General features: G+C 44.0%; 1 protein-coding gene and 1 long non-coding RNA gene across 5 annotated transcripts in view; both read right to left on the reverse strand.

Moving 5' to 3' along the window:
* The window catches only part of BCL11B (BCL11 transcription factor B), a 96,633-nt gene that overhangs the window by 55,325 nt on the left and 14,327 nt on the right, over window positions 1-26,981 (reverse strand). For 2 of the 4 annotated variants that reach the window (XM_062627871.1, XM_062627874.1), the window contains exon 2: window positions 26,577-26,945. In XM_062627871.1, the coding sequence (XP_062483855.1) occupies window positions 26,577-26,945 (369 nt within the window). The remainder of the gene's footprint in view (window positions 1-26,576; window positions 26,946-26,981) is intronic. The other 2 variants (XM_062627873.1, XM_062627875.1) reach the window with 1 other exon arrangement.
* LOC134168339 (uncharacterized) lies at window positions 4,252-8,551 on the reverse strand. The gene is made up of 2 exons (XR_009966501.1): window positions 5,793-8,551; window positions 4,252-4,661 (listed from the first exon to the last, which is right to left on the reverse strand). It is a non-coding gene; the product is annotated as an uncharacterized LOC134168339 (long non-coding RNA).

Genomic DNA, 26,981 nt, shown 5'->3' on the forward strand with positions numbered 1-26,981 from the left:
AGAAAAAATTTCTAAAGGAGCTTACACTGTGGCTGCAGTGTCCAACCCTAAAAAAGCAACATTTTCCAAGGGAGCCTCTCCACCTAGAGAGTCCTGATTCAGAAACTAGGCCTGCATGTTGATCTGACAGCTACACGAGGCAAAAGGGGATACTTCATCCTTGGCACAACATCCACTGCTCCAGTTTGCAAGGACTGCATTTGATTTTGTCATTTATCTTAAATGGCTAAGAGACCACCAGTGCAAAACATTTGTGTGAAGCTTTTGCCAAAACCACAAGTGAAGAGTCTCAATTCCCTGTGTAAATACTTGAACTTCAAGCATCAAGGATAAAATTTGTGCTCTTCTGTGAGGACTGGTTTTAAATAGAAGCCATCTATGTGGCTCATGGGATGAGGAAGGGTTTTTTTTATTCTGGGGGCTCAGTTGCTTGGCTTTCGTAACTGTTTGATCTCACTGAAAGTATTACACAAGCATGTGATGATAACTACTAAACAGATTATACCTATGTTGCATTCTAGGCAGGAGCGTGTGCTAGGCATCTGAAAAATGGTATCAGACATGGATTTCAATGTGTCTATGAACCACTCTATTGCCACTGTAACACATCTGAATAACCAGGTTGTGTTTTTTTTTTTTTCATGGAACAAGCAAAAAGTAGCAACGATTCCCTCCAATGACCTAACAATTGTATCCTATATTCCTACGATTACAGAAAATACCCTAGGCTTAGCATAGGCTATGTTGGGCTGCCCGGGTACTCATCCTCACTGGGAAAGCCGAGAGCTTGAAATCAGGACTTAGAGTAGGACCACAGGACAACTACAACTCAGACATGCCTGCAGCCGCCCTATGACTAAGGGCACACGTCCTGCAGTCATTCGGCCCCCTGCGCATCATGGTGCCAGACTACAGGTTTTGAAGGAAATCAACACAAATTTCCTTCAAACACAGATATAGAGGTACTATATGAAGCCCACCAAGTGCACCATCAACCACAACTGCATCAGGTTTTAACATGGTGGTGCACTGGTCCTAGCATGCAACATTACCCTGAGAACAACAGCCTCTCTCTTCTCTAGTCCTGGTGGGTCCCACCTATCCATTGGCAATGAATTTGTCAGAATCTGCACAGACCTGAGGCATCCAAGAAGATGCTAAGAACTCACCAAATGGGTACAGGGAGCACCCCCTGCTCTTGTCCAGTACATCTCCTCTAGTGTGTAATGGGAGCTAAGGTTTCAAATAGGAGGTTTCTAACCATCTGGGCAAAGGAATCCTGTAAGAGCCTTCCAACAGAGGTACTAGGAGCAAGCCAGCAATCCCCTTTAATAAGGTACCTAACAAATTTATGTGAAGGAATATGTGAACCAGTTGCTAATGAACTGGAACATGTTAGTCAGGTATTTTTGACCTGAGTCATGGAACTGAACATGTTACATCTTTTTCTGTCCTTTGATGTATATATGAGGAAATTTAAAAGGCGCTAACCTAGTGTCAGAAAGGAAAGGGTTTGTAAGAATGAAGAAGAATGGGCAAAGAAAGACTCTGGCAGATGCTCAGGGTGTCCCACCACCACTCCTGAGTCCAGCACTGAGAGACAAAGACCACAGAGCTCCCAGACCAGGAGGCTGAGTCTGCCACTGCAAGCAAAGTCAAATCAGGTGATTCCTCCTCATCTTTGTTGCCACTTTAGGGTTTGCTTCTTTGCTTCACAAATCAGGATGGTCCTATAGAATGAGATCTAGTAGCAAATCATGGAAGGGAGAAATCATAACCATTGGACTCGAGGAAAGGCATGGCAAAAAGGAACTCTCTACCATGAGGTACACGGCACCTCTTCATTGCTATGGAAAGAATAACAGTGGTGCTCAGAAATGCTCAGCTTGTGTTCACTAGGAATATGCCCATATTTTACCTCTCCAGCTCCTCTTCTGCAGGATTTTTCCCCATAAAGGCTCTATTTCAAGCTGAAAACAAAGACAGGGACTCTACTGTTGATGAACAAACACAAAATGAACAAAGATTAAAAGATAAATAGACATAAGCAGATAGACAGATGGTATCCTGAGGTGGTGCTGAGTTTTCTGCTGAACCCATGCAGCACCAGCTGAGGGAGGGGAGCCAGTCTCTGGAATTCTACAGCCAATCAACCACATCATGTTGCATATAGGTTTCAAAAAGAAAACACTCCTGCAAGCCCCTGACTGCCACAAAGAGCAAAGCCACAACTGGCACTAAGGGAAAGCAGACCACAAGAACTGCGGCGCAATCTTAGAGCAAATATCCAATCTGGATGGGGTGAGCAGGCATGAACAGGCACACACGTACAGTTCTGTGTCACTTGGATATTGCTGACAAAGATGCGTGAGGCTCAATTTTCGTCTTTGGTCTGCTCTGGGAAACCACTCACCTGCACTGCAGATCTGAATTACATATTCTGCATTCATTCTGCAGGAATGGGACAGGGAGTTTTGCACACAGCATGAGTGTGAAACATGCACAGGGACTGTCACCGTGTAAATAAAAGATCTGCATTGCTGACGGTGAAGGAGGATTTTGTCTTTATGCTTTAAGAGGCTGGTGCCTGTACATGGCAGTAGCTCCCAGGTTATGTTGACTCCTGGACACCACTAACAGTAATTCTTTTGCTCTCTTCTATTTTTAAACTTGCAAAGAAGAAAATAAGGTAAATTGGACCTGACCCCAGAAGATGGAAATGTGCATAAGAGCCTAGATGAACATGACAAAAGCCACAATCAAGGCATAAAATGAATTCTTTTGTGTGTCTCTCCCTGAACCTAGGCACAACTGGCCATATGATGTGGTATATGTAAAACACCATGCTACTCTGGTACATCTGCAGAAAAGTCCCTGAGTGAAGCACAAAGATGGAGCTACAAGCAGTATTCACAATGTCCCACCTCAGCATGGTGGAGACCAGGGGACTCAACCTTAATTTAAGAGATCTTGTTTTATGTCTCATGTCACATGTAAATGCAGCCACATGTAGCTATGTAGCTGGTGTGTCCCTTGGGGTGTTGTATGCTTGCCTGGGTGGGTGCCTAGGTGTGTATCTGTGTACAAGGCAGACAGGCAGGCGAGCAGGCGGACATGTAAGCCACTTAACAGGGCATGAACCAAGTTTTTCTGTGTGTCTCTCTGTGCCTGTCTGGTGATGAAAAATCAATCAATAGCTGGTTAGAGACTAAAGATCAGCTCCATTATTAAAAAACTCAATAAAAAGAAAAACATCTGTTCAAACAGTGTACAGCTACAAATGCAGAGTGCACGCTGCAGCCTCATTGCTGCCCTGTGCCCATCATGTTCAGGGACAGTACTGCAGATGTTTTGAGATGGTTTTTATATATACCATTGCAGCAGCTTTGAACAGGCACATCCAAGCTGAAAGACAGATCTATTCACTAACCTTTCCAACAGACTTTTCTTTCAAGCTTTTCCTAAAACAAGACATGTCATCTGTATTACACCCTCTCATATGGACTGCTCCCACCTGATATTATCTTTCTACCATGCCTTTCTACACAGACACCAAGAGGGTTGACGAAGCAGACGTGCACAAGCACACACATGTACACACACACAGAGGATACACAGATACAGATGCACAAACATTTCCAACAGCAACTAGAAGAGTAATGCATGCACACCCTGCAAGTGGCAGACACAGACAGCATTCCCCAGGAAAGGCAGAACCACTCAGTGGTACAGGCAGACATGCTATTATATGCACTCAGGCACAGAGTCCGGCACTCAGCCAGACACACCTGCACACCAGCCTTTACCTCTTCCCCCAGCACACACAGAGCAGTTTTGGAGCAGTTCCCCTCCACCGACTAATGATGCCAAGACAAAACTTTGCTAGAGCTGGAAATGGAAAGGCTGCACTGAGGAGGGAAGAAGGAGGGCAGGGAAGGGATTTCTTGTTATATTTTGCTCAGGGATTTTATTTATAATTTTTTTTTTTTTTGGCAGACAAGGATTCCCTTTAAATTGAGACATTTCTTTCTCCCAAGAATTTCAAATGATAATGCATAAATGAGTCATAGATCAAGAACAGCAACGTGGTGAGCAAGAAGGAGAAAGAGTGTGAGTGAGGGGCACTGGCACAGCAATTTGACAGTACCCCAACTCTCCCCCTTCCTCCCCCCATGCCAAGACATTAATTCTCACAAGTCGGAGAAAATTACTATGCATGAATGCAAAAAGCATGATCAGGAGTAATTAACATGGCTTCATATGCAAATTTTATTAATGCAGAAGTACAAAGTCATTATGCAAATGAAACTTACGTCAACTCTCTTGACAAATATTCATCTCTAAAGCTCAAGTTTCTCCCTTCTAATTTTTTTTTATTTATTTTTTCTGGTGTAAAACCAAAAAAAATTTAAAAAAAAGTGACAAGGACTCTTTGACAAGTTTGCAAAGTTGTTTTTCAACCGGAGAAATTTATTCTTGCATTGTTGATATTTTTTTTTTGTTGTTGTTGTTGGCAGGTACACGACAGCTCATGGAGGAGAGCGGGAGGATGGGGGACGCGGGCTACCAGCAGCAGGCAGCCAATCAAAACGCCAGCGGCTGTAATGAGCGCGATTGATGACTGTTTGGCTTTACTGCAGGGTAATGAACTAGAATCCAGTCTGAGGAGGAAAAAAATATGAATATTCATGAAGCTGTGCTCCTGCCTTTGATGATTAAAGAAATTTTTAATATTCAAATAAGCGCTTGCCAAGTGATTAACAAAGAACAAGCACGCAGGAATATGGAAATGGAGCTGTGGAAGATTTGGGAGTCACAGTCTGTGCAGAAAAGACAGCACAAAATTTCATAAACAAGATAGGCAGATAACCCAATTCAAATCTGAGCTAATAAAGGGTGGAAAAAATCCCCTTCTTTTTCATCAGTTTGGATATTGTATCAGTCATTTTGTTTTAGAGTGCGAAGGAGAATAAAAGCAACTGATGCAATGAGACAGCGGGGGAAAATCCTAACCCTGAGAAATGCAACCCAGCAATTACAAAGTAAGAATTCTGGGTGAGAAACCGATCGGAAAATGATGGCTAAGTCTGCTATCTGCTGTGGGCTATGGCTTTACAAAAGCAGGAGCCTGCCTGATGCTGAGAGCCCACCGGCTACTGAGAGCTGCCAACCTGTCGTATACAACAGGCAGGAGTCAAAAGTATCCTGAAATAACCGAGACCAGTCCTTGCTGCTAAATACGCATCCTCAGCTAGAAGGTGCACCATGGGGCTTGACTACCGCCCGGGAGAGAAGGAAGGGAGTGCAACAGAAAAAGGAAATCTTATTGCCAGGTAGGGAAAAATTTAAAGACTAAAAAAAAAGGTGCAAAAGGAAGGTGCAAGCAGGTCTCAGCTGACCACCCTGGTATTCAGCTGGTAAGAAATGTGTTTTCCATGTCAGAGCCAGAAAGGTCCTCCACTCCCCACAGATTTCTGAACAAGGATACAAAAATCCAGCCACGTTACAAAATGTCTGGTAAGTTCAGGCTCTCACAGTTTAATAGCTTCACTAAGGATTCACACTGAAACACATAACAACAATATTAGCTGCTAAAATGACCTTGCAGTTAAAATACATCTAATTAGCAGCCAGCAACATTGCTGGGTTTTGGGGTTTTCTTTGTCTTTTTCCGAAAATCAGTTAAATTCAGGGCCGTGCTATACCAGAATGAAACATGGTTGAGCTCCTGTAACTCAAAAGCCAGAGTAAGGGTATCTTCAAACTCTCAGGGCACTGGAAAACCAGCTCACTTTTGTTATTAGATCCTGGGGTTTCATAGGCCTGTTTGACTGTTCTGGAGATCTTTAAAACCACTGGTTAATTATTTTCTATTTTAAAACCTAAAGAAAGCATAGGCTAGGTATTATTTAATACTTAGCTGGTGTTTTGAGAATGTAACATTTCAACTCTACTTAGGGAAAAAAAAGAAAGAAAGAAAGAAAAAAAAAAAAAAATAACAGCATGAGGACAATGCTACAAAATGCACAAAACGGCCATGACCGGAACCTTCAGAGCTGCCGTGAAAACACATCATGGTGCTAATGGGATTTTTCTCCCTATATCTGCTCCATTTTTGGAGACACAAAAATATCACTATTGATGTACCACAGGAAAGAAAAGGAGGAAAAAAAAAAAAAAAGAAGTAGAAGGAAGGAAGGAGAGGAAAGAAAAGAGAAAGGAACTCCTAAAGGTAAGTAGAGATAAGGTTAAACACCGTGCAGGGGTATTGCTGGGAGCCTTCCCTCTGAATAATGCCAAGACCTTTCGAAGGTGCCCGTTGTCTTTAGGTGTGGGTGGGTGAAGTGTGAGATTACATAACCCACACGCGGCTGTGCACAACCGTGCTGGTGAAACCGCTTGACTGTGAAACTCAGGGCTCCATTTCCTGGGCTGCTCGTAGCTCATCTCAGACCCCAGAACACCGTAAATGTTATTCTTTGTCTACAAGATTCCTTGGTTTTATTTTAATCAATGCATTTTCTCTTTTAATGATAGAGAAACAACTACCAGCTCATACAGTTGGCTGCTTTGAAGCCCTTCTTAAATGGCAGTTGAGTTTTACCATATAAATGTGAACACTTAATATTTATGCCACATTTTCTTCCTTTCTTTAAAAGCACTCCATTTACATATTTCTGGAGAATAATGATACTTCAGCGGGGCAGGTGAACACACATTTCTGCATATGGAGTCAATGGGAAAAAGTATTAAGAGTCAATAGTGTAAAAATCAGCCCCTAAATTTAAGTGGCTTGAATTGAGCATGCAGCTGTGGTTGCCTGTCAGTAGTTAGATGCTGTAATAATAATAACAACAACAATAATAACAATAATAATAATAATAATAAGCCTTTCATTTTTCTAGTGCCTTCCATGCAAAGATCTGGAAGCACTTTACAAAGATAAATAAACTGAGCTTGGAACACCCCGTGTGGTTAATAAATATCCTAATATATCTAAATTTACTGTTTTGAGCATGCAACTCTTCTTACTGCATAAAAATCCGCATTTTAGGTCATCCACATATTTGCACATAGCATTTTGGAGGCTCAAACATCGAGGGCAGGCTGTAGAGATTTTTACTTACCTAAGAGACCATGTGGATTCCCAGAAGTAGCCCACAGTATGCCTGCAAAATTGCATATGCAGTGCCAAAACCCATCTTTTAGGAAATGGCAGCTGTTGCTGGACCCGCCTGGGGCCAGGGTGAGAGGCCTGCAGGGGTGTCGGTATCCAGGTGCCACACAGAGACATCAGCGGCATCCCTATGAGCTGGGTCCTTGTGGGGGCTCCTGTAAGACCACCTGGCCCTCCTCCCACCTGATGCTCATCTCAACCTGCTCCTAGCCCACTGCCTATGCTTTGAACATGAAGCTAAGCGAAAACTGAAACATCTTCGCTCACCTTGATTAAGCACACAAGAATAAAGACTCTTGCCTACCCCAAGGCTCCATTCATCACTTTCTCCTTCTGTGCCCTCTGCCCACCCCACCAACACAAGGCTTTGTCCCAGGAGTACCATATTCCCTGCTATGACAGCAACCAGGCGGGAAAGCAGGAGAAAAAAGGGCAAGATTTGGCCTAAAAACATCATCAGGGATAAATACAGCATGTAAACAGATGTGATACAAAACCAGGGCATTTTCTCACCTTGCAGATAGGTCTCTGGGCTGGGAACGGGGCTGGGGAGCACACCCCAAGACATGGGCCACACAGACTACAGTACATGTTCTCACAGGAGCAAAGATTTCTCCTTCCCACCCTCTGCCCATCTGGTCTGTTCAGCCCCGAAACATTTCCAAGCAGAGCCTGGCTCTCGCTGCGGGGGTGCAGAGCGCCTAACACAATGGTGCCCTGATCTGAGCTGCAATGTCCAGAAGCTACCACAATAAACTAACAAGTAACAATAATCACCCTGATTTGTGCAGTTTGTTTTCCAAGAGGCATAAAGGGTTGACAATAAACAGTTCATCAATTTACCCAAGTTTGCTCCCCAACTCTTGTGATTAAGTCCTGGGGAGTTTCAATGGTTGTAAAAATCCTTGTGGGGATTAAATTTTTTTGTCCTAATTATACCATGAATATTTCTATACACCAGCAAATATTCCTGATATAATTGAAACATATAACCACCCCAACAGACGATCACAGCAATTTAACAGGCCCTGGAATCAAGAAAGGAAATCAGAGGATGGAAAGAGCTGTTTGCAAAGGGCACAATAATATATACAAGCTCTTGAGAGAGAAATACCACTACAAATAATCAGAGGGCTTGAACACAAGAGCACGGTCAAGAGGCTAAACCAAAGGAAGTGAAGTGGCCAGGGAAGAGCCCCAGATGGGCAAGAGTCAGTAACACTGGTGGACTTCTCTGCCTTGGCCATTCAGGACTGTGCTGCAGACAAGTATCCTCAGGCAGAATATGACCTCTGGAAAAAAAGAACAGCAGGATTTTCTGCTCAGGTAAGTATCTCTGCCTTGCTCTGCCTTCTGGTAGTATTTTTGAATTTTGTCCCTATCCCACACTAAAAAAAAAAAAAAAAAAGAAAAAAATAACTGGTGGAATTAGGCAAGATGAAGCTTTAACAACTTTTCAGCTGTTTTGTAGCACAAACAATTCCTGGAAGGGGAGGGAACTTTGGGAAATAGAGGCAGATGAAATCACTCTGCCCCTCTGTGCCTCAGTCTCCCCATCTGTGAAAATCAGCTAATGACATCCACTTGATTTAGTTAAATGTCCTGGAAACTATAAAGACTCTGTAACAGCAATATACTAAGCAGCAGCACTGTTAACTGTTTCACTGCTGGAAATGAGAAGGAGGACCATCAGGTAATGCAGATATCCCTGCAAAGCACAGATGGACAAACTTAATATACAGACACAATTAGCTTTGAGAGAGAACCACAGCTCCTGGTTTTTTTGGCTCACCCCTTGCCAAAAGCAATGTAAGTCTAGGCACTTTTTAAGTCCTGAATTTCAATGTGAAAAATAGTCTACCTGCCTACGCATATATTACACTTCAAGTTTGGAGGGGTCGCATTAACGTGCATGTTTATAATCTGCAAATTTTGCCCTGTGCATGGAGCACATTCACACTCAGCAGAGCATTTCACTGACACCAAGCAAACTTAAGCAAGCGAAGCAGGGCAAGTGACTGGGGAGGGGGTGTCATGGAAGCAACAGAGATTTTTAAAATTAGTTTTTTTCCCCTTTGAGTTTTGGATCTCTCAAGGGAAAACCAATCCAGCTGCATCTGTACAAGGGGGACCAAGTCTGATAACTGAATCTGTCAAATTAAATGAGTGGAGCCATCAGCTTGAGACGGTAAAACAATCCACCAAATGAGGGGAACCCTAAGGATCTAAAGCTTCAGCCCTCAATTTACTGGACACCAGCACAACTGAGTAAATAATGCTCTCTGAATGGAAGAGAGGCTAGAAAATTAACTAGCTTTTAAATAATGAAAGAAAGCAGAAAAATAAAACAGCAACCAGGAATCCAGTTCAGACTATAACGTAAGTTAAAACAGGGAAATAATAAACTGACGTTTCATTTGCACAAGGAAGCATGTTGCAAACTTGCTGCTAAATAATACAATGAAAAGTTTCACCCAAAGACTTGAATCTAAGCAGAATTTGGGCACTCACAAGTGCTAATTAGATAGGATAATTGAACCCTGAACCAGGAGAGGTAAAACACAATATGGTACATAAAGAAGGTCTTGCTCCTTTCAGTATGACACAAGAACTATGAGCAAAGACAAATACAAGAAAATATGAATTGTTCTGCATACAGTGCATTTTTTCTGAGGGATGTTTTTTTCTGGATCAGATTTCCCCATAGCTCTCAATTCAGCCATTTATTTGTACAGAATAGCAACTTTCTCTGTAAGGTAAAAGTGTAAGACACAAAAAGACTTTTACCATCAGATCTGCTTGAAATGGAAACTGAAGTTGATTACCCAGGAAAGGGTATTCGAATAAATAAATAAATAAACAGAGATACTGTACAAACGGAGGTGAAGCAAAAGAATTCCTTCAAACATCCACAGCCAGTGTGAGAAAGTGATATCAAGTTCATACCTATCATCCCCGTAAAATAAAGGCTAGTGTTTTTTTGTTTTGTTTCTGATGAAAATGTCAATATACTCAAACAGCAGCTTACTATTGTATATCACAGTCTAACCAAATCTTTCTATAACCTCTTACGTTACAAGCAAAATCTCTAAAATGTCACCAACTAAAAAACTGAACTAGCCTGTAATTAGTTTCAACAAAGTAGTCCTTTTAACCCTAATTTTCTAGATGTAGATGGCATTTCTGAAGTAAGCATTATGAATCTTCCTTAAGGACAAGTGGAATCAAATTGCAAAATCATAAGCAGCAATCTAGTAGTTCTTCCTCTAAGCAAGCCTTTTATTTCCCTGTAATAAATTCAAATCCAGTCCTCAGGCTCTTAATAGGTGATCAGAGAAAATATGCATGCACACCTAACCCACTACAACAAACCTTATTTTTTAAATAACGCTTTAATCACTAATATAATAAAGACTGTTGTAACACGTTAGCACTGGTATCATTATTCCTTATGATTCAATATTCTAATGACTGGCTGTAACAGACGTTTATGTTCTGCCGAGGTTTATACCACTATTTAATGTAATTAAGCAAACTGGCAGCCAATGCCTCTGTGGAAATATCATTTCTATCACAGAGTATTCCCACCAGAAATTCAGAGGAATCATAACATACAAACTTTGATTCAGTTTCTTTCTTCCCCTGTTCTGAAACTGATCTGGTATTTCTTGGACTTAGTAAAGTGGAAGAAGGAATTAATTTGGCTACTGTAGACATGTTATTATTGACAATACTAATAATCTATGACAAATAGGCCATCCTCACTTCTCTCTTTCAGCAGGCATTGCAGCCTGCAACATCGCTTTACAAAACCCCAGAGCTGGACTCTCCTCCTGCAGGGAGCCCTGTGAGTGCACCAGCAATAGGATTTTAAGTAAGCTATTAAAATGCTAATATTCAGCACGGGCCAGATCCCTGTTACCACCGAAAGCAGAACTAAAGCTCCTCTGGAGACAGGATAGGCCCTTCCAATGTGATCAAAGAGTAAATACATGCAAAGCTCTGATGGGAAAAAGAATCTTTTTTCTAATTTTAAAACCAAACAGAGTCCACCACGCTCATAATCCATGTTACAGTCACATCTGGGATCATTGACATCTGGGATAAAAGAAGTGAGGAGGATAGGTCCAGACTAAAAAGTTGCCACATGAGGTCAAAGAAGAGTGCTTAATACCCAAGACTGCATTAAAACGGAGTTAGTTACATTTTACGCTCTGCTACCCTCCAGTCGATACAGCTCTGCTGATGACAGCAGAGATGCAATATACATATATATATGTAAAAATACATGCACATATAGCATGGTTTGTCACATCTTCATTCACCCCACCTTGCAAAGGGAGCTACGACCCTTTGGCTTAGCCCTCACCAAAGCAAGGGGTTTACAGGGTGGTCCAGAAAAGCAGCGTCAGGAGCAGAATTCAGCCCCAAAATCAGAGCTCATCCACTGCCTGGAACAGCAGAACTCACAAGCCAACTTGGTTAAAATAAAAGCTTAGGTACCTCTCCCTCCTAGCTGTAAAGCTCTCTGCAGAGGGAAAAAGAAAAAGAAATCCACCCAAAACCCCTCAACACTGAAATAAACCCCACACCCACGGGGGGGGGGGGGGGGTAGGAAGAAGGGGGACGGGACAAGGAATGATAACAACAAAAGGAAAACGGCTGGTTTCTATTATTGCTATCCTCTCCAGTGCTTTCACTTCCACAAACAGCTTAAAGGAGGGCTTCTGAAACAGAAGTTCAACTTTCCTTCATCTGGGCTCTTAAACCACCAGATCTGCTTATATTTTTGCCCTCTCCAGACTTTAATACTTTTATATTCTAATATGGGGGGAGGGAGGAAGGGGGAGAATCTCAGTATCACTGTAAGAAAGAAGTCACCAGGGTTTGTGATCCAGCAGCTTCTTTGGCAGAGGGAACTGCTGGTTGGCATAATCCACTCGTTTGACAAAACTACTATTTCTGGGCACAGGCTCAAAAACAGGTAGGAAGCAAATGCTGAGAAATAAGGAAGTAAAAACAGCCAACAGATTTTTCACTACCAAGAACGCCAAGAGTAAACATGATTTATTTAGCTGTGTTTAACATGTCTCTTCTGCACTAGACTGCAGAAATCTGCTTGCATTTAGAGCAGGAGGAGGCGGGGGGGAGGGGATGAAAAGGGAATCCATTATGGCACTCTGCTGGTACTTTCTGAATTGTTCAGTCATACAGTTTTATTGAGTAGAAGTATTTTCTAGCCCAAAATATATTCATGTGTCAGAAGAAAGCAGCACTAATCTGCTGTTAATTAACAAGCTGCTGCTAACAAAAGATGAAGAACCCAATTCATACAAACAATATTTACGTGGGTGTCGCGTGATTTTGTCACAGTCCTTTTCTCTCCCCCCCCCCCCCCCCCCTTTCCCTCCTGCCTCTTCCTCAGCACCCAGTTGCGGGGATGCTGTGCAGAGGACACCCTGATCCTCTAGGGACCGACACCCACACTGGAGCTGAGGGCATCCAGCTTCGGATGGATCCAGCCAAACTCAGCATCTCACCCAAGGCACCCGGCTCCAGGGCTCCCATTTCTGCACACAAGAAGGGCCTTATCGCACAGTCGTAAGTGAAATTTCCTTAGATGCCTATTCAGTTATGAGTCAGAAGCAATCTTCCGGACCCATGCCTGCAGTGGCAACACTGATGAAGCTTGGGAAGTGGCCCCCCATCCTCCATTCATTCTCACAGGCAGCATGCGGGCTGCAAGGGGGGACAGACCACCACCCTCCCCAGTGCCTTGCCTGTAATTTCATATTTGTTTAATCCAGCCTTTTTGCTGAGGAGTCTGGGGATGGGGGAGCATGCTAACAGCACAGAGACCCAGGGGGATTTGGGCTTGTTCAAAAAAATCTGTGCATGCACAAAAGGGCAGAGCTGTGAGCAATGAACCAGAGGGCAGGCTCTCACAGCCATAGCCCCACCATCACTTCTGCTCCCTGCTGTCACTTTGGATGGTAATGCTTGTGGCCTAATCCAAAAGGGTGCTGAGCATTACAGGCTGCCCCAAACCCCTGCCAGATGAAGCTGGTACTTTGGAAAATAAAGCCATTCGCATCTTTTCTGCCTCATCTGAGAAATGAGAGCGCATATCTCCTGTGGGCAATTTAAAGCTGGCAGGGGCAAAGAGATGGGAGGGTTAAAACTGACAGCAACTAGCACTAAAAAACCCTGGACTTGCCCCACTCCCGGAAACAAGGGTGGGATTGCAGGGCTAGAGAAAGTGCTGATGGTCTCCTTTGCTTTACCCATCAAACCATGAGGATCTACCCTAGAAAAGGGTTATGGGGAACAGAATTTAGGCTCTGCTCAGCACTGACATCACACAGGCAGGGCTAAGGGAAGTGTAGGAACAGGAGAATGAGAAACAAGTATTCAAGCATGATTTTGGAAGTGCCATGTGGCACACTGGGGTGGTATTTCTACTCTGCACACTCCAGTTACTGCCTTGACCCAAAGGCCACAGTTTCCTCTGTACGAAACAAACTCCGCTGGAGCATATACATATCTGGCCACCTAAGTTTTCTCTCTGTACCCTCACCGTGTTCCCCAAAACATGGGTTTTCACTGCAAAAGCCACCACTCAGTACATCCCCTGAACACCTTCACTAGCACCCATCTCCTCTTGCTAGCCACAGCTGCCACAGCTGTACCCCCACTGCTGGCTGCTGCCACATGATCTACTCTGGGCTCTGCCCTGGCAGGAGAGCGACCTACCCTAAACGTAAACTAGCACCAACTCTTCCTCACATCTTCCCCTCTTTGTGCACATCCAGACTCACCTTTGCCATTTCTAAACCAGCATTTTAACACAGTCCTGGCCTGGGCTTTTTCAAAGATATTTTTTTTTCCCCTTGTTAGCAGTGATATTTGAAACACTGGCATTCACCATTTGAGAAGCAAAGTGAACGCATTTAAACAAGCGTCTTAGAAGAGCTAATGAAAGAGAAGCAGATCAGTCTGTACTGTATTCTCCACTCACTACCACTGAAAAAAATAAACCTTTCCATACAGCAGGGAAGTCTCCCAGCAGCGAAGACAACAGAAGTTTTCAGGCTTCCTATGGATGCAGTGAGGACAACCAGGGCATCACCCCACCTAGGTAATGCCTGCTGCAAACGCAAACCTTAGCCTGAGCAGCCCCAAGGCTCCAGCACTAATAGAGAACTCATCAATCGAGCTCATCAGTCCTTCCAAAACAAGCAAATGCCTTTGCTAGGTTCCTCTGACAGACACCACCGCATGTCCCCACTTTAATATTTCTAATGAACATTAATTGTCAGATAGGGAGCATTGAGGACTGGGGGTAGTTTTCCTCATTTATAGAGTAGACATGGTAAGGATGAGGCCAGTCCAAGACAATGCACTGCCAAAAGCCCCCTGACCTGAGCGATGGGTGCTTCTCGTGGCCAGTAAAGATGTCTCATGCTCCTGTGTACTAGCACTGCTGACAGAAAACTACCTTCGGCATCCCTTTCAATAGCTCAAATCTGTTATCCTTGATCAGCTTAAAAATCAAAAATAAAATGTATCATCTTAAATGATGTGCTTTGCACAATGAGGATAGCATCCTTCACTGGAGGCTGAGGGGGCTGGAGTGAGGGCTCAGGGGTTGTTTTTAGGGGGGCTTAGGGGCTACTGTTTTAAATTCTTTCTGCAAAAAGGCCCTGTACCATAAACATTAATCAAACACTATATTCTGCCTTTTAGTCTTGAACAATTATGAGTACAGTTTTGTGATCTTTAGCCATATTTACTGATACTCAAAGGCAGATTCTATCTTGTTAGATTCTTATAAATGGGACCCCAGGGAATCAGCACACAGGCAGAGGCAGATGTGAGAGAGCCTTCTCAGAGCTTGGGTGTACTTCAGTTTTCTACTGCTGAAATTATGAATGCTTTGGAGAGAAAAAAAACCCCATCACACTTTAGATTCCTCTGCCAGATCATTACAAAGAGCTGTCCATAGACTAGAAAAAAAAGTTCCATTTTGCTGAACTTAAGATTTTTTGAGGTTAGATGTTAAATTTCAAAGTGTAGTTTACATGTGCTGGCCACTTGCATGCACAGAAGTTTCAGAGACAGACACAGAAAAGGTTTCTGGTTAGAAACCATTAAAGAAAGAAACCCACAAATTCTATCTCGTTCTCTCTTAAATATATTGTTTCTGCTCCAGACCTGTTTCATAATACCCTAAAATTGAGGCATATTTCCGACACCAGGCTGGAGAAGCTGTCACATTAAAGGTAAACTTCTAATCTGCTATAGACAAACAGCACACATTTTTATTTCCTGAGTAACAGCACTGGAGAAATATTTAAACAAGATTTAAAAAGCTTTCTGGAAAAGCCACATCTAGGAGTCTCAGACAGCTGCTGGGTTTGAGCTTCCTTTCTTTGTTGTTGTTCTTTTTTAATTCTTTAAATAACTACTCAAAAGTAGAATTCTAGGAGTAAAGTAACCAGAATGCAAGGTAAAGTGAACCTCAAGGCTTGCTTTTATTTCTAGTTAATAAAAAAGAAATGTTTAAACTGAAACACAGGCCTGAATTTCTAGCTCTTCATTCCCATCTTTTTATTTTCCTGGGACTCATAATCAAATACTTTTAAGAAATTAATTGTGTCACAATTAGCAACCATTAGTCCTCCGATATTTTTAATAGCAACCCAGGTTTTTCCCCAAGGCACTTAAAAATGGCAGGCTTGACTATATTCTCCTTTTTCAACTCCCATGCACTTTCTTCTTTAAAAACCTCCCACGTGCATTTCACTTGGTCTGAAAATACCAGCACAGATCTTAGTCCTGCCAACACTTACAGACATGCTTAACTTTCTGCATATCAGTAATCCTGGTGACTGCAAGAGTACCCCTGACATACCCACAGCTCGGTGCAGGCTACGGGTGAAACCCTGCATTTGCTAAAGCCAATGGCAAAAGCTCCACTAATGTCAATAGGGTTATTCTTTGACATCCAGTTTGTTGCAGTATTGGGACCATCTGCATTTTAAGGTACTTTCCTAAACTCTTTTTTGTTGTTTTAATTCTTTTCTCCTTTTTCCTTCCTGCTCTTTCTCCCCCTCATCTCCCACACTCACTTTTGTGGGGCCCCATATTGAGACCACTTGAAAACTTCTGCCTTTCAAATCCCTCTGCAAGGGAAACCCTCTTGCTGAGACAGGAAACATCCTTTGCAGGTAAAGCTGAAAGAAACTATTTTGCCACGCTGCTTGCGTTTGAGTAAACTAATTAAAACCTGGGAACTTGAGTTCCAAGTGATGCCAAGAAACAATTGTTAATATGAGCTGCAGTGAAGTGGGAAGCTCCAGACATTTAAAATTAGCTCTAGGGAAAGGAAGAAAAAAGGGGGGGGGGAGAAGAGAGGGGGAGAATGGGAAAAAAAATAGGAGGGAAAGAATTTTCTGTAAATTTACCATAAAGTCAAATTGGTGCAGCTTGGACTGCATGAGGTTAAAATTAATTTGGGGGGATGCTGTACAGTGAGAGGTGAAAGCCCTGCTGAAAAGCAAGGGGGAAAGCAGGGACAGCCGGCTCAAAAGCACTGTGGTGCTGTGAAGAGCGGGCATAAGTGAGCAAACCAGCTGAACCGCTTGCACAATTAATCAGTAACAAAGAGGCTGGAGCTGTTGGCGGGCTTCAGCCCTTGAACCTGGACTCTCCTCTATAAATTTCAACTTGGAATGGCTCTCTACTTGTTGAAAGACAGGTTGGCTCCTGGCCAACCCATAGGGAAAGAAAATAAAAAAAAAAAGGCCAAAAAAGAAAATTCCTCCTTGCTCGGGAAACTTCCCTTCAGTTTCTAACTCTTTTTCTGAGCTAGTAATAGGGCACTCTAGAAAACGGGAAACGAAAAGCAGTCATTGAAAGGAAAAAATGAGCTGGGAGTTGGTTTAATAAGGAAAATAAAACAAGTAGGTGCTAAATTCAAATCTGGATTTTGCCTGAGTGCAAGTACATCAGCTATAACAGCAGACTTCAGAGGGCCTCGCCAATAGTTCAAAGGAGACTTTTACAGTTACATTAGCTGGCTACAGGTTTGACTCTGAAAATAATAAATGTCTTAAAAGAAGAAGAGGGCTATTTAGTCCCTGTCTGCAGTCTCGTCTTGTTCTCTCCTCCCCCACCAGAGCACCTTGTTTAAATGACCATTACGAAAGCAGCGTGGTATAAAAAATTATGTAGGACCATCATTTATTCAGCAGCATTTCTTTCCTTCCCTATTTTTTCCCTCTTCAAACAGGGGCATGTGAGAGAACCGACTCTCTCCTCAGCCTCTGTTCATTGCCAAGGCAGTTTCAGCCCCAAATACCTTGCCACTGCAATGGTTTCCCAGCATGAGCAGACAAGGAGTGGGCTGGGGCAGAGTGAGGGGCTAAAGTGTAGGGCGTGAGGGGAGCTGTCAAAGTGGGAAGAAAGAAGGCAAACATCTATTCAGAGACCAGATGCACTGAGCAAGGTCAGCTGCAGAGGCAGAGCCCCTTGCAGCAGCTATGCAATTACATCCCAAGTCTGCACAGCACCGACAGTCCCACAACCTGCATGCAAAGACTGAACCACAGAATCTAGGACAGCTGGAAGAAGGTGTGCAATGACTTTAATTGTCCTTCCAAGATGCTAAAGCCTAGATGAGATGCTCTTTAGCCAGAGCAGGGGGCTAATGCTCTGTACCGTTTCCAAGAATACTTGCAGATAAAATACCCTAATGAGAGAGTGGAGAGAGAAATATGGTAAGTGCCAGCCATGATCAAAAGGTGAAATAAAATATCAATATAAAATGCATCCTAATCAGAGCATGGAGGACAGGGATACACAATCTCTTCACCAAAAGTGGCTGTTAAAGTAAATTAGATTAAACACTCCTGCCTCCCTTCCTCCCCAAACTCCCTTGTTTTTAATGAAGGGGCTTACTCCTGCAAGGCTGAACGCCATCCAAGGCTCCTGGACATTTAAAGCTATATACATAACATGGCTGTGACAGAACACATCCTGTACTTCCACTTTTCAAGAAAACTGGGATCTGCTACTTGGTAGGTCTTTTCCATCTGCAGCTTTTATGACTCTGCCAAGGGACTGGCCAGCAGTGTCCCCCTTTTCTCGTTCAAGAAATATGCTACCAAATGCCAGAAGAAAGAGTGAGTTTAAAAGCTGCTGAATTTAACGATGGTCTGTGCTGATGGCGCTTGAATCTTTCTGCAAAGGCATACATGCAAAGAGGAAAAAACAACAACCGCTAAGTAACCACTTCACATCTGCCATTAACATTATTAAACTCCTTACAGGCAGTATCTACCCCACCATCCCCACTACACACAAACATACACACACCCCAGAGCACTGCTACATGGCAACTAGGAGCCAAGACAGCTCTCCTCTCCTCGCTGCAGCAACCACATTCATTCCTGTTAAGGGGTTAACGATTCGTTTCCACTACTTCTCTCGAGAAAACCTACAATGAAAACATTGGCTCATGAAAGCATTCTCACTGCCAGAATGCCACAGCGCGAGTGAAAAGTCCGTTTTGTTTTCATTACATCTCTGGGATTTCCGGCTTAACTCCTGAGCTTAGACACCAAATCCCCAGATACCCCACCCACCCACTTTTTCTTCTTTTTTTTTTTTCATAACATTTCTAGTGCACAACCCACCAATTACCATTTGCAAGGTGGGAGGGAAAGGGGAGAAGCAACCATGCTGCAAAGGATGCTCTTGTCAGAGTGAGCACGCACATCTCCCAAGCCGAGGGCTTCCAGGGTTGCCCACTGAGAAACATGGGTTTATTTCTACACCTGGCATCTCTCTTCTACTTCTCACCCTCTGGGCTCCCATCTTCCCACTCAGCCACCGAAGCCAGTGTTAAAAACTCAGCCTGAAATCTATGCCCTTTGAAGTTATGTGACATGACACAGAAAACCAAGCCTTTCTTGTACAAAAAGTATGATTACTTCACAGAGGTTTTTTCTGCAGTTATGATATAAAAATATTCCAATCTCCAAAATCCCTGGAAAGGTTCAACCTTTATGTCACAGCTGATTTGATCACTGTGTGTTTAGGCAGTGCAGTTCAAACACGGGCTGAGAAAGAAAAACAATCTATGGAAAAGACACAAGGGCAGTCAACCTCATGCTATAGTGGCACTTATGTCCTGCTGAAGCAAAGGAACCATTTCTGTGCCTTTATGTATTTACTCACCATCAGAAACGAACAGCAATGTTTTCTATTTATATGGGAGCTTTCCTGTTATATAGTTCTTCCACAAAATAGGCTTTCCTTCAGCTACATTCAAGTGCAAAATTCCCCTGCAAATGAACACAAACTCCTTTTTTTGCAGTCAGTACTCCACTGAGCACAAGCCTATTATATTAGTCACATCCCCACAAATGCAAAAGCAGCCTATGGAATGGCTGAACACTACTTTTACTTTTCTCCTAACAGCTGCTCACAAATTTATAAAGAAAAGTGAGTAATGACTGGCTGACCAGTACCTTTTCGTCATTTACTACGAATGTTGTCAAAATAACTACCAATCTTTCCATGCTAGTAATAATCAGAGATATACACACTGTTTCTGGTCTTCCACACAGAGCCCAAGTAATTTTACAAGATGGCTCAAATAAAGGCAAAAAACATTTTGTTGGGTGACATTTTGACCGGGCTCAACCTCTGAGAAAGTCCAGACTCCTTCCACTGAATTAAGAGGGTAACGGCAGTGCCACACTGGTGCAAACAAGCAAATTTTCCTCCTAAAGAGTGACTTGTGCTGCGCATCTACCCCAGAGCAAGAAAGCTCTGTCCACGTGTACTGAATGACCTTCTTAAATCCCCTCTCATCAGCCTGCAAAATGGCACTTCTGTCGAAAAGGTTTTACCTACAGTTGTCACACATAAAAATGAAGATGACTGTAGCTAAGGGAGATAACAGTGAAAAAACAGCAGCAAGCTCCTGTTTTGCAGTTTGGCACCCCATGCATTCATGGGCAGAGCCCCGCTTGCACCACCCGATCAATCTGGCATGGCACTGCCTGTTTCAGGGGAGTTACCCCACTGAAGCCAGGGCAGCGCTGGACAAACCAGACCCCCACCACCACTCCTTCAGCACCAGCACCTGCTGTCCCAGCCCCGTGGGAATCCAGGTAACCGCACACAGGGCACGGAAAATAACTCTGAAAAACAGGATGGTGAGAGGAACAAAACAAAAAGCTAAAACCGGCAGGGAGGATTGAGTTCATAGTATTCCCCAGCAGCTTTTTAGCCTGCTTTTAAAACTCTGTTATCAATCTCACACTTGACTCTGGTGGATGCTAGGGAAGTCTTGGAGCCTGATGGAGCTGGACCCCAGCAGAAAATGACCAGTGCAAGCTGAGATGGAGATGGTGGCAGGGAGGAGGATGCCAGTGGCCCCAACGTTGGGGCTGAGCAGTGGGGGCTGGAGCAGTGCCACACGGGTGTGGTGGAGTTCAAGCAAGGGGAAGAAAGGGTTTTGTAAGCAGGTTTCACACCTTTAACTCTTTCCAGGATTATCGGGGTGCTTACTGCTGCTTTGGCGGGAGACACTGCGGCTGCAACCGTGCCATGTCTTGGGGGCCAGGCTGATGACAGGGGCTGCCAAACCACCCCTTGGCACCCTCCACACCACCCCCTCATAGGAGCCCCCAAAGTGGGGATTACATCTCCTGTAGAGCCCCACGCTGTTCTCCATCTAGGTCACTGTCAGCCTGAAAACTTGAAGCTCCTACTTCAGCGACCCCTCACCATGCTTGGAGACAGAGAGAGCCAGGGGAGAGCCGCTGCCACTGCAGGCTCCCCTGACGTGCCCCCTGCCCAGCTCAAGGCACAAGCAGGGCTCTCGGTGAGATCACCCAGGTTGTTTTTCTCCCCACGAGCCAAGTCAGGACCTCAGATGAGGTCTCCTGTGGCAGGAGGCTTGCTCGTCAACCCCACTCTCACAGGAGCAGTGGCTGGCATCTCCAGTGTATCATCCTCCCCATACTTCTCAGCAACACCAATTAGCAAAACACGTTGCTAAATACCTGGTGAAGCAGCAGAGGAGGAGGAGGAGGCCACGTAATTCCTCTGAGCTCAGGGAAAGCCTGGCTAATGCAAGGGAAGAAACAAGTCCAGAAAAGCCTCACAAAAAGGATTGCAGCTACAGCCCGAGTTTCTCAGGCACTGTTACCACACACTTCTGGAAGCCTCTTCTTCTTCACATAGTGTTCTTCCTGGCCTGGCTTTGACAAATCACTCCCGCAAGACCCACCACCCTGGGGATGTGCTGGCAGGAGGACTGGATGCCATGGCAGCCTCGGGAAGGGAATGGCCCCTGAGATCTCTGCCAGCTCAGCGCTGTTCAGGACATATCTTCCCAACCTGCCTGACATTGCTGCCACAGGCCTCGGGTTGTTTCAGCTCACATTTTCCTCTCCTCACGTGTGAAGACATCACACCACGATGGCTGGTTCAGTCCTACAGTTAATATGGGTGCGCAGGTCCATAATGGTACATTGTAAGTGAATGTCTCAGGGTAGACAGCAATAATAATTAGCTGTCATGATTTGAAAAAAGGATAATCCATGCCATTGAGTTAACAATCATTCACACAACACACATGGATTTAACTAATCTTAATTTGGAGAAAAATAACAATTCTAAATATATCAAATAGCCTATTTCATGGCAACCTGCAGCGGTGTTTATCTCTGGCTTCCAGCACATGCAAGTTATTTAGTTTCTCTCACTGGCAGTTTTACCATTCAAAAGCCTGAAATGAACATCCATGGAGCAGGGGTTGCAGTTAAATCCTGCCTCTGACAGGGAGCCTTTTTTCATGGTGCACATCTAGTTCAAGTACATAATGTATGGAGTCCAGCACTGGCAGCCGGGATAGGATGAACGAGGAATTCCAACCAACCCTCTCCCCTTCCCTAGCACCATTTTTGCAGAAATTAGCTGCGTTGTCTTCAAGAACCATTGCTGTTGGTGTGACTATCTGTCCATGAGGGTACGCTGCCCTGACCTTGAGGACCAGTCAGTGAAGCTGATGAAGGTCTGGTCCAAGTGGTGCCTGGCCTAAAGAGTCACCAGGGTTCTCTAAAGCCATACAGCATTAAACACAATCTGACTGATATTTCTTCTTTAACCTGGATTGTTTCAGAGACCCCTGCTAACAAACAGCCTGGTGGCCCACAAGCCCAGCAGCACCATGAGGAGGACAGGAAATACCATCGACCAAAGGACAGCAGGAGCCACCTCCCTGAGCCTTCTTCAGCCAGGACAGGTTAGGCCCAAGATCTAATAAATACGAAATATAAAAAGAGGTATAAAACACAACAGTGGTGTAATTTTTTTCCAAAATACCTGCCAGCGGTGAAGTGAAAGAAGCAGTGACTGATAACTCCCAGCCAACCCATTGGCCCGGCTGTGTTTTGCTGTGCAACAATCTGGTACATCTGTTTGATACTAACACACCCTCTGTACAGGAGGCAGAAACTGTTTTCAAGCAGGTCAGCCAATTCGAAAAAAAGATAAAAACTTTACAGGACAGACTGCTCCTAAGCAAGTCACGTCCTCCCAGTGCCAGCTAACATGCTACTACACACCTTACCAACAGAAGTTACTAAATGAAATGCCTTGAAAAGCTTGGATTTTCAAGTTACGAGTCAGGAAAAGATGTCAGAAAGTCTTTAAAAGCTGATTGCAGAGATAAAGTTGCCTTTGTCTCTACTGGTACCTGGAAAAGTCAGTTGGAGATTTGCGTTGCATGCATGCAAATTCTAGTGGACTCCTGAGCTGTACCTGTCCTCCTCAGAGTGGCTCAAGTTCTGCTTTGTCATCAAGAGGCATTCAGTGATCAGAGTGAACGGAGTTACCAAGAAAGAAAGAAAGGCAAAAAGAAAGAGAGGAAGAAAGACCTCATGACTCCAGAGCACCATGCACCAAGGTGAATGCTCAGCATGGTGCTGTATCCCAACATCCTCACTCACAGAGGGAAGAGAGGTGCAATGGCAGAGCCAAGTTTAGCACTTGACGTACCCTCACTGCACTCAGGCATGGGAAGCTGTAAGGTTTGGTGGCTTAGTCACACTGCAGAAGGCCACACAAATCATTCTGAACAAATAAAAAGGTCTACAAAAATAACAGAAGATTAAGGAGAGGAGCTGAAACCTATTTGAGGGCAGCAGTGGTGGCAGCATATTTCAGGGAGCTGGAGTGGCGAGTGGGTGATTTCTGGCTTCCCTCTTCAAATATAAAGACTCAATTATCTTTGAACAGCTTGCTTTACACATGAATTGACACATTTATTTTACAATAAATAACTGAAAGTTATCTATGTTTCCTTTACTGTTAATCTACACAAAGAAATAATAAACAGAGCTTGTCTACAAAAATGCAACTACTGCAGTCCTCAGAATTCAATTAAGCTAAAATAATTAATGCTTCCACCATATTAAATTACTTTATATATTTGAGCCACTGAAGTTTGGTTTTTTTTTTTTATTCTTTAATCTTTTTCTCCTTTTTATTTAATAAAAAAAGTTAGTTTTAAAGGGGGGGGGGGGCTGGCTAGGAGGGGAGAAAAAGAGCACGATTTGCTGTTAAAATGTAATGGTCTCCTTTAGCTGACACAGCATGTAGAGTGTTTTGTGCCTTTGATTAAAATAACGTTTTAAATGCTTTGAACAAACATATCTCCCCATACTTCTAAGGGATTATTTTACATATTTTTTGGTGGAATAAAGAAATTCATTCTTCCTGTCACAGTACAGAAAGGCTAAGAATATCTTTCGTCACATATAAAGTAAAAATACTGTAGGCTGCTGCATTATTACAAAAAAAATAAAAATAAAGGGAGGGGGTGGTGGGGTGGGAGAAAGCTGCCTTAGAGATTAAGTTTCCCTTTTATGAAATCGTATTTAGTCTCTTTTTTTAACAAATCTAACAACAATGCTCTACAGCCGCTCACTGGGAAATACCTTTAATGTTAAATGCAGATTCTGATTTTCTTGGCTAATGCAGAAAGCCTTTCTATTGAAATATAAATAAGGGGTTTGGTATATCCCACTAAAGCCTTTCCAGTGAATGACTTCTGTGGGTTTTTCATGGCTACCCTCCACGGCTGTAATGTGAGGCTTTTATCCTACTATTGAAAACTATCCACTGCCATTAAAAAAAAATATGGAAGGACATTGCACCTTTTTATCTTGGAGCTGGGCTCCTAATTGAGAAAGCATTATTACAGCACTGTTTAGTGGATGTCCCTATCTCCATGCACTGCTGAGAAAATGCCAATAAAATGATAAACCCTTTTATTTTTCTCCATTCAAAATCTCTCCTACATATTTTCATTCAATACTCAGTTTAGTCTGAAAGAGATTAGGTGCTCCAGATTGGCTTTTAAATATTTTTTTATGCCTTTTCCACATGTGAACATCCCCTTCAACCCTCCCCCAGCAGATTTTCTGCATGGCAAAAGAGTTAGTGATATTCATGCTGACCCCCGGTAGCTGGGATGGGACAGCACGCTCTGCGCTGGATGTAACACTGACGTATTTCACTACAGACTAAACTTGGGCACAGATTAGGAAAAGATGAAATCTGGGCTGAATGACAACACAGGTCTCCTGGACCACCCTTACTAAGCACTGGGCACCCTCTGGAAGGGGCTGAGCACCATCAGCTTGCACAACAGCTATTGAAAGTGCTCAGCACCATTCAGGGGGCCTTCAGCAGACTGCAGGAGAAGGTCTTGAGTACTTGTCTTCTGTTCCCACCAAATGGGAATGAAATCCAGCCTTCAAAGCTGCTACACCATGAGGTAGTCATCTCTGCCAAGAAATGCATTCACAACTGCAAAAGGATGAGGAAAGCTGAAAAAGGATGGGGAAAGCTGAAAAAGGACAGGGAAAGCTGAAAAAGGATGAGGAAAGAATGGGGTCAAGGATGTAAGCAACAGTAAGGTTGCTTACAACACTGCAGCACAAGCTGGAAGAGCTACTGCCCCCAAAGCTAAGAGCTACCCCAATCCAAGATGGTGGCTGCACCCAAAAAATATTCCTAGAAGACAATAAGGTAGTAAATGGGTGGCATGTGGCCTCTCATTAAGAGGCAGATCATGTGGAATTCAGCAGTTCCTTACTTATATGATGGCCAAGCCCATCAGAGACGGTGGGACTGATTCGGAGACCTCCAATGCTAAAAGCAGGAATCTCTAAAGCTTCAATTGTAAAGATAGGAGCCTCTCACAAGTCTTCTGGGGATCCCCTCATGGGAGCATCTCTACTACAGGCAGGACCTGGCCTGCCAAATCTAATCCCATAGGACAATTCCTAGAAAATCTGGGACAGCAGTAGCAAAGACAAATTGCCACAGGTCTTCTGTACGGGACACAGTCAATTTGAACAAAAAAGGGCCTTCTGAGGGGAGATCCTCCTGTGTAATATAGAATTCCCACTCAGTATGAGGGAGCAGAGCCTTCCTTTCACTGCTGTAGAGGAACACACCACTGCAAAGGGGAGAAACGCCCTGCTTAACAAAGGAAGCCCCACGCTGGGTGCTCTGCTGAACCACCATGCATTAGCTCACCCAGGCAGGTACCATCACACACCTGCCCACCTCTGACCCAAGGAGGTCCTCTGAGTCTTAACTGCACCACATACAAGAGTTTTAGAAATGCCCGCAATTTGCTCACCAGAGCCAGCCTGTGCTCTTCTCTCCTCATTCAAAAGCCCCATTTGGGGTGCGCATGTTAATGGGGGTGCTGCCCAGCCAACTCCAGCTGTCTGAAGAGACCCAGGACAGCAGACACAGGCAGCAATGCAGACCAGGAAGCTGATGCCTACCTCAGTGAAAAGAGCAAGCAAGGACTTAATGCACCCCTGCTTTAGCCTTTCCAACTAAATCTTCCCACTGTGGTCAGTAGGAAGAGGATTTTTCCACTGACTTCAGTAGGGCCAGGATTTGATCCTTCCCAGTGGGACTGCATGTGACAAAGAGAATCTGATCTGGACTGAACTGAGCATCTCACCAAAGTCCCCTATCCCTCCACCACTGTTACTTGCTTAAGGACGCTCCTGAAATGGTTCCTGACCCCAACTTTCTGCTTTTTCCTACATGTACAGACTGCCCCTTGGTTCTCCCAGAGGACTGAGAGGATCCTCTCTCTGGGAGCTGGCAGATAGCTATAATTAAATATGGTGGACAGCCCTCCTGAGTCCTGTGCAGCCATGGGGATCCTCCAGGATGATGGCTCTTACAAAAACCTGCTACTGAAGCCTCTGTTTCACAGCACTTTCTAGAGGGCTCTCGTTAAAAGATTGCCTAGGCAGTTGATTGAATGTAAAACATGCTGTACCTGCAATGTTCTCCTGCTTGGGGCAAATTCCTTTTGTAGGCGTGAGAAGACGGTCTTCTTCATCGGGTGTGACTTGGATCCCGATTTCCACTGGCTCTGATACTTTCCTGAGCTCGGCACGTGAGGAGGGGGGAGGGCTGCTCTTATCCATGTTCTTTTCATAGCAGGCACCACCAGTGCCATTGCACTGTTTTCTCTTGTGCTCTATAAAAACCAAGATGTCTCCCAGCGGGAAGTTCATCTGACACTGTCCACAGGTTAACAAGTCGGGGTCTGTCCCGCCTGCAGCGATGCTGATGCCACCCGGCTCTGCTATTGCCAGGCTCTCATCCTCATCGGCGAGTGCCGGTTCCACATGGTCAGCCTCTGCTTTACATGGACAAGGAGAAAGAGGGAGGAGAGGGG

This window comes from Pezoporus occidentalis, unplaced genomic scaffold (assembly GCF_034315485.1).
Source record: "Pezoporus occidentalis ecotype Australia unplaced genomic scaffold, CSIRO_AGI_Poc_V1 ctg31, whole genome shotgun sequence".
Classification (NCBI taxonomy): Eukaryota; Metazoa; Chordata; class Aves; order Psittaciformes; family Psittacidae; genus Pezoporus; species Pezoporus occidentalis.